At 41.6% G+C, this 8,692-nt stretch overlaps 1 protein-coding gene across 1 annotated transcript in view; it reads right to left on the bottom strand.

The window, feature by feature from the left end:
* Window positions 1-483: 483 nt before the first annotated feature.
* Window positions 484-8,692, bottom strand: part of LOC118772169 — a 31,664-nt gene continuing 23,455 nt past the window's right edge. Inside the window, exons 7-10 of the mRNA XM_036520465.1 lie at window positions 4,961-5,668; window positions 2,860-3,455; window positions 2,537-2,567; window positions 484-1,301 (exon numbers count right to left, since the gene is read on the bottom strand). Coding sequence (XP_036376358.1) covers window positions 484-1,301; window positions 2,537-2,567; window positions 2,860-3,455; window positions 4,961-5,668 — 2,153 coding nt within the window. The remainder of the gene's footprint in view (window positions 1,302-2,536; window positions 2,568-2,859; window positions 3,456-4,960; window positions 5,669-8,692) is intronic.

The raw sequence follows: 8,692 nt of genomic DNA, 5'->3' as shown, positions 1-8,692 counted from the left end.
CGACATCCTCTCTAACAATTCCTCCTCTCTTCTGCTCCATTGCCCTTCAGAATTCTTTTCCATTACTTTCCCACTCTGAGAGCTGCCTGCTTCAGAGGGGGCTGGAGTCCTTCCACTCACTGCAACACAACAACAAGCCCTGTTACACAGAACTGCCTATTCTGTGAGTCGCTGAATCACAGTGTCAATCATTATGCAGGAGGTCCTCACTATTAACAAATCTATCATTTGTGATATTGAATACAAACTCCAGGCGGCACTCCCTGTTGCTGGGTATTGCATTAGGTTAAATGGGCATGAGCGTGTCTTTAATAAAGTGCAGTATATATAAATATGTATAATCACAAATTTCTGTGCCAAATTCAGAAAAATGCAGAAGAATTACAGTGACATCGTAGTGAAAGTTAATAAACTCTCGTGCTGTTCACTCAATGCAAAGGAGATCATGTTGTTGATGTACAGATGCTGTGAAATGCTGGAAAGTTATGAACCAAACTCACTAGAAGGGGGATTATACTCCATACTGCCCTTCCTCTTCCTGACTGGCAGAGTGGATCCCTCTGTCTCTGAGTCGACCACCACCTTCAACATCCTCTCTATCAGCTCCTCCTCTCTTCTGCTCCATTCCTCCTCAAGAGACTTTTCTGTCTCTTTCTTACTCTGAAACCACTGTGTCAAACTGACACCCCTTCTTTCTCTCTCCTGTATAGTGAAGTATCCACCTCTGTTTCTGGCCACCATCTCCTCTATCTTCTCCAGCAGCTCTGTGACCTGAGTGCCATCAGCCCTGTTCTCATTGCTGATAACATGATACCTGTTCCTGCATTTCTCTACAAGCCATTGGAGGGCCTTCCCTTCAGCTTCAATGTGCTGCTCAATGGTTGTGTCTCCCAGCCAGTCTCCCCAGGTGAACAGCACTATAGTGTGTCTCCAGACTCTCTCACTGAGAAGCTCCAAGTGTTCCTGCACTGATCTCCTGTGTGTCTCTGTGAATGATGACCTCACATCAATCATCAGGAAGAAAGCGTTGGGTCCTGGGGGACACAGAGACACACTGCACACAATCTCCTGTTTATCCAGCTCTGGAGTGTCCTCTACAGACTTATTCCTCCACCAGCCTGGTGTATCGATCACAGTGGCCTGCCTCCCAGGTACTTCACCCTGTCTCTTCACACACTGTGAAGTTTTTCTTCCACACTCAAATTCCTCCCTGCCCAGGATAGTGTTTCCTGCTGAACTCTTCCCTGCACATCTCCACCCCAGCAGCACAATCCTCAGCTCTGAGAGACGGTGTTGCTCTTCTGTCAGAGAGAAATAATACAAATCAGGAACGTTAATATACATTCAGTTCTGAGATGAGCTGCTCTCTGTAAGTGTGGAGTGGTGTGGAATAGTAGAGAAGTCATGGGGGGTGCTTATGACCTTCACATTGAACAGTGCAGATCTTGTCTTTCCGAATGCTCTTGCATTGTCCTGATTGTGAGAACAGCTTGTGTGATATGTATGGTGGCGTTTTTCAGGTTCATAACTGAAACGCATGGGCGTCAGTTTGTTTTGAAAAGTGCTGGGGACAACGACAGGTTCGATGTGTTCACAACTAACTAAAGGCTTTCAAAAAGTAGTGGGGTCGAAATGGACCACAACAAAAAGTGGTGGGGACATGTCCCCAGCATCCCCAGCATAAAGGACACCTATGCTGAAACATAATATGACTGAAAATAACTGAATAAATGTCATTGTGAGGTAAGTTTAATGTGTTGGGTTTTGTTTTTTGAAATTAAAAACAAAATTCAATCAGAGGTAACATATTATAGCATTGAAAACATGCATAATGAATTTCAATTCTGAAAGGAGAGTGAAGCCCACTGCAGCATCTGCCCTGACAATGTGACAGTGGATGTATGATCAAAAAACAATGATAAAATATGAAAGACATCTGCTGATGAACACCAACCCATAATAAACATTGTTAATCATTTCACTGACAACTTGGGCTGTTTTCAATCTGGAGTTTAAAAATCTGAAGTAAATGTGCTCAATCACTAATCGGACATTAAGAAACAAACAAATACAGAGCATAGCTCTCATCAATGGTTTATGACATTGATTATGAATTCCACTTTCATAATGAACAAAAATAGTTAACCCAACAGTTTTCATTGGTCAAACACTAAATCATGGACAGCCACATGTGGAGAAGTAAAAGGAGACTTCCTGAGTGTGAAAATGAATGCAGGTCCAGGTCTGTATTTCAGAGTATCAGGAGACTGTAATATAGTAGAGGAACTAGTGGGTCTTCTCTCCAAGTGCAGAGGAAAAAGCCCCCAAATTTAGAAGCCACTGCTTCTTAAGCACACCCTTTCCCACCCCTCCCACTAACTGCAGCTACAGCACCAAGTAGCCAGGACTGTCATTTATGCCACCATCAGGGGATCCATTCAATCAATGCACAGGTAGAATGCAATAACAACTGCACCATAGCAACAGCATACATCTTCTAATTATAGGAAATGAGGAACCTCTATGTGGAACATACTTCTTACATCGAAGCTGACAAACATTAGAAGCTGTGTGGAAAACCCCAACAGCAACAGGAAGATAATCAAAAGTAGGGAATTGTACAATATTCCATTCCCATTGCAACTCAAGCACATCTTTAAAAAGTCTACTGTATATTACCTTGATAAGAGCAGCATAGTACAACAAAAAACTTTTACAAAAAAAAAAATCATTGAAATATATGTGTGAAGGAAAAAAGAACTCACGTTTGAAAAATGCTCTGAGAGTCCTCCTCTCTTTCTGCACCTTCATCAGCCTCTGTTTCGCTCTTTCTTCCACTGCCCTCCTCTTCTCCTCCACCTCCTGTAAGAGCATTCTGTCCATTTCATAGTGACAGCCACCATGTCCTGCCACCATCTCCTCTATCTTTTCCAGCAGCTCTGTGACCTGAGTGCCATCACCCCTGTTGTTATTGTTGAGAACATGATACCTGTTCTCACATTTCTCTACAAGCCACTGGAGGGCCTTCCCTTCAGCCTCAATGCGCTGCTCAATGGTTGTGTCTCCCAGCCAGTCTCCCCTGGTGAACAGCACTATAGTGTGTCTCCAGACTCTCTCACTGAGAAGCTCCAGGTGTTCCTCCACTGAACTTCTGCGTGTCTCTGTGAATGATGAGCTCACATTAATGACCAGGAAGAGAGCGTAGGGTCCTGGGGGACACAGAGACACACTGCGCACAATCTCCTGTTTATCCAGCTCTGGAGTGTCCTGCACAGAATAATTCCTCCACCAGCCTGGTGTGTCGATCACAGTGAGCTGCCTCCCAGCTACTTCACCCTGTCTCTTCACACACTGTGCAGTTCTTATTCCAGACTCAAACCCCTCTCTGCCCAGGATGGTGTTTCCTGCTGAACTTTTCCCAGCACAACTCCCCCCCAGCAGCACAATCCTCAGCTCTGAGAGATGGTGGTCCTCTTCTGTCAGAGAGAAATAATACAAATCAGGATCGTTAATATACATTCAGCTGAGATGAACTGCGCTCTGTAAGTGTGGAGTGGTGTGGAATAGTAGAGAAGTCATGGGGGGTACTTATGACCTTCACATTGAACAGTGCAGATATTTCCAAATGCTCTTGCTTTGTCCTGATTGTGAGAACATTTTGTGTGGTATGTAGGGCTGGCGTTTTTCAGTTCTATAACTGAAACGCGTGGGCATCAGTTTGTTTTGAAAAGTGCTGGGGACAACGACGGGTTCGATGTGTTCACAACTAACTAAAGACTTTCAAAAGGTGGTGGGGACGAAATGGACCACAACAAAAAGTGGTGGGGACATGTCCCCAGCATCCCCAGCGTAAATGACGCCATATTTTGAAACATAATATGACTGAAAATAACTGAAAAAATGTCATTGTGAGGTTTATTTCATTTCATTTTATCACAAGTTTAATGTGTTAAGTTTTGTTTTTTGAAATTAAAAACAAAACTCAATCAGAGGTAAGATATTATAGCATTGAAAATTTGCATAATGAATTTCAATTCTTAAAGGAGAGTGAAGCTCACTGCAGCATCTGCCCTGACAATGTGACAGTGGATGTATGATCAAAAAACAATGATAAAATATGAAAGACATCTGCTGATGAACACCAACCCATAATAAACATTGTTAATCATTTCACTGACAACTTGGGCCGTTTTTTATCTGGAGTTTAAAAATCTGAAGTAAATGTGCTCAATCCCCAATCAGATATCATGAAACAGAAACAAACACAGAACATAGCTCTCATCAATGGTTTATGACATCGATTATGAATTCCACTTTCATAATGAACAAAAATAGTTAATCCAACAGTCTTCGCTGGTCAAACACTAAATCATGGACAGCCACATGGAGAAGTAAAAGGAGATTTCCTGAGTGTGAAAATGAATGCAGGTCCAGGTCTGTATTTCAGAGTATCAAAATGGAGACTGTAAGAGAGTAGAGAAACTAGTGGGTCTTCTCTCCAAGTGCAGAGGAAAAAGCCCCCAAATTTAGAAGCCACTGCTTCTTAAGCACACCCTTTCCCACCCCTCCCACTAACTGCAGCTACAGCACCAAGTAGCCAGGACTGTCATTTATGCCACCATTAGGGGATCCATTCAATCAATGCACAGGTAGAATGCAATAACAACTGCACCATAGCAACAGCATACATCTTCTAATTATAGGAAATGGGGAACCTCTATGTGGAACATACTTCTTACATCGAAGCTGACAAACATTAGAAGCTGTGTGGAAAACCCCAACAGCAACAGGAAGATAATCAAAAGTAGGGAATTGTACAATATTCCATTCCCATTGCAACTCAAGCACATCTTTAAAAAGTCTACTGTATATTACCTTGATAATAGCAGCATAGTACAACAAAAAACTTTTACAAAAAAAAATCATTGAAATATATGTGTGAAAGAGAAAATAAACTCACGTTTGAAAAATGCTCTGAGAGCCTTCCCCTGTTCCTGCACCTTCATCAGCCTCTGTTTCGCTCTTTCTTCCACTGCCCTCTTCTTCTCTTCCACCTCCTGTAAGAGCATTCTGTCCATTTCATAGTGACAGCCACCATGTCCTGCCACCATCTCCTCTATCTTCTCCAGCAGCTCTGTGACCTGAGTACCATCAGCCCTGTTCTTATTGTTGAGAACATGATACCTGTTCCCACATTTCTCTACAAGCCACTGGAGGGCCTTCCCTTCAGCCTCAATGTGCTGCTCAGTGCTTGTCTCTCCCAGCAAGTTTCCTCCGGTGAACAGCACTATAGTGTGTCTCCAGACTCTTTCACCGAGAAGCTCCAGGTGTTCCTCCACTGCTCTCCTGTGTGTCTCTGTGAATGATTTGCTCACATTAATGACCAGGAAGAGAGCGTTGGGTCCCGGGGGACACAGAGACACACTGCGCACAATCTCCTGTTTATCCAGCTCTGGAGTGTCCTTCACAGAATAATTAATCCACCAGCCTGGTGTGTCAATCACAGTGAGCTGCCTCCCAGCTACTTCACCCTGTCTCTTCACACACTGTGCAGTTCTTCTTCCAGACTCAAACCCCTCTCTGCCCAGGATGGTGTTTCCTGCTGAACTCTTCCCACTCTTTCTCCCCCCCAGCAGCACAATCCTCAGCTCTGAGAGATGGTGTGTCTCTTCTGTCAGAAAGAAAGAACAGAATTTATGCTGCATCAGATATACTAACATCAATTCAGTTCTAAGTTGAGTTGCTCTGTGTCAGTTTGGAATGGTGTGTAATGATAGCAAAGTTGCTCACACTTCAGATATGTCATGAGAACACAGGTTTACATATATAAAAGAACATTTTCTTTATATGTGATAATATCGATTTATATTTTTATAGTGCTTTACACAAGGTGACCATCATAAATTCTATTTACAGGAAAAATGCGTGAAAACAAAAGACAATACCAGCAGCAGTACCTATGAAAGAAGAATCAGAGCTGATCTCTGTGAGTAGGGAGTAGTGTGGAATAGTTGTGAAGTTGTGGTTAACAGCATGACCATGAGCCAGGTCAGCTGTGGCTTTATATCTACAAGATCACAATATTACAATCTGAGACTCATTCCACTGGCATTTCTGATTTCTACCATAAGCAAACCAGTGCAAGTGATCTGGATCAAATAAACAATTAAACTGTTGTCAAAAACTGTCTATGAATTCATTTCATACACAGTCTTATCAAATGGGGCATATGAAATCAGGAGCACGTTTTTAAATATACTGAAAAATCATTTGAATATTTTTGAGTTGAGCTGCACTGAAAAAAAAGTGAGTTACAGGACCAAAGAAAACTCATAATAGCAGCGATGGATCTAAACCTCTGTCGAAATACCTTACAGCTTTATATAGAATAGAAAACATAACTTCAACATTTATAAATCTGTGTAAATGTAAGGTGTAAGACAACTTTTCCCCACATTTCCACACAAGCAAGTCATTGCAAAGCCAAGATTCAAGATTCAAGATTCTTTATTATTATCCCCGAGGGGCAATTTGTTGTGTCGCCAGCAATATCAGAGAACATCAGACGAACAATAATAAATAAATAAACAATGAACACAAATTAAAAAAAAAAAAAATCCCGCTGGTTAAGGACGGTGACTATGACATGAAAAACCACATTAATTTATTTATAAGGCCAATGGCAGTTGGGACAAATGAATTCTTAAATCTGTTCATCCTGCATGTTGGCAGTTTGTATCCGTGGCCAGACGGAAGCAAGCAGAACTCCTTGAACAAGGGTTGGCTAGGGTCAGCCAGGATTGACTGGGCCTTCTTCAAAGTCCTGACCTTGTACAGATCAGTTAACTCATTCAGGGTCGTACCTGCAAGTTTACTGCACACTTTGACGATACCCTGCAATCTGTTCCTATTTTTTAGATTAAGTGACCCGTACCAGCTGACAAAGGGGAATGTAAAAACAGATTCAATAAAACGAGAATTAAACATTCTCATAAAAGTATTGTCAACATTAAAACTTCGAAGCTTGCGATAAAAAAACATACGCTGAAGGGCTTTCCTACACACAGCATCCACCTGAAGCTCAAAGGTCAGTTCGTCATCGATTACAGTACAGTATATATTTATAATGCTGCACAAACTCAACAGCCTGGTCATTAATCACTACCGGAGAGGTGACCGAAGGATTTTTCCTAAAATCTATTGTCATCTCCTTAGTTTTAGACACATTAATGTCTAAGAAGGATGACTTGCACCAATTTGTGAAATCTGCCGCTAGAGGGCCATGATCAAGATCATTACTGCTAAGAGACACGATGCTCGCTAACCTTCCTGCTAAAATATGAGGCTGGATGCAATTAAAAGCTGAGGAGAAATCAATAAAGATCAGTCGCACAAACGTGCTTGCACCTTCTCAGTGTGCCAAAATCATATTTAATAGGGTACCCGTCGCATCAACCACACCCCTGCCTGACCTATATGCAAATTGGAACAGGTCCAAATTTGCCTGCACTGTGTTCAGAAGCGTATCCTTCACAATCTTCTCAAGTGATTTCATTACCAGAGAGGTAAGCACCACAGGCCTGTAGTCTTTCGGTGACTTTGGAGCATTATTTTTTGGCACAGGTACAATGATGGAGTCCTTCCAAAGACAAGGAACCCTATGGAGGTGGAGTGACAACTTAAAGATATAACAGAAAATGTCTGCTAACTCTTCGGCACAATTTTTAAGAATGCGACCTCCAATGCCATCGGGGCCAGGACTTTTTCTTACCTTTACACCCCGGAATAATTTCAGGACCATGCCCTCATCAACTTGTACACTGTTCTGCCCTGGAGCAGCATTTTTGAATGCTGACCACTTCTCACTAAAATCATAGACATTAAAACGATTATAAAAGGTGTTCAGTTCATTAGAAAGGTCAAGATCAGGTTTGCCATTAAGCGAAATTGGACATCCCCATCATAGATTTCACACCCTCCTATACAGGGCGTGAATTACCAGTACCGAGCATGCTCTCAACTTTGTCCTTGTAGTTACACTTAGCAAGCTTTAGTTCTTTTTACTTGTTTCTGTAGTTCCCTGTACCGAGTCACATCCCCTTGATAAAAACTGATATTTCTCTGGATAATTATGCTTTTGACAGACTTGGAGACCCAAGGGAACCTAGGGAACACTCAAAAACATCTGGTTTAAAAGCGATTATCTGAAAACGAGCAGTTTTCTCACTTAGTGTGGTGTGAAAAGAATGAGAATATTTCTTGCATGCATTCTGAAGCTAATGTTGAAAGTAGTAGTGTACCCTTTCAGATGAAATGGATATTGCTTTGAGAAGTGCCTGAAATAAACTGATAATACATTTATTTAAACAGGTATTTTAATACGAAGATTACAATATACCCTTTTCATTGATGTGTTTGAAAATACTTGCAATACAACAAAAGAGTCACTTCAAATACCAATTATCAAAAAAGTATGTATTTGACCCAATAATGGAGTGTGTGTGTGTGTGTGTGTGTGTGTGTGTGTGTGTGTTTGCATAATTTGTGTGAGTGACTGCCCAAGCAACACTGGTGTCCGTTGTCAGGGTTTTGAGTACGAGTAACAGGTTACCATGAACATTTCGTATCATACATCTTTTGACAAAATGCATATTGCATGGAATATATAGATGAGAAACACAAACTAAAAGTT

This window comes from Megalops cyprinoides, chromosome 2 (genome assembly GCF_013368585.1).
Source record: "Megalops cyprinoides isolate fMegCyp1 chromosome 2, fMegCyp1.pri, whole genome shotgun sequence".
NCBI classification, from domain to species: Eukaryota; Metazoa; Chordata; class Actinopteri; order Elopiformes; family Megalopidae; genus Megalops; species Megalops cyprinoides.
This window is presented reverse-complemented; position numbering and strand designations above follow the sequence as displayed.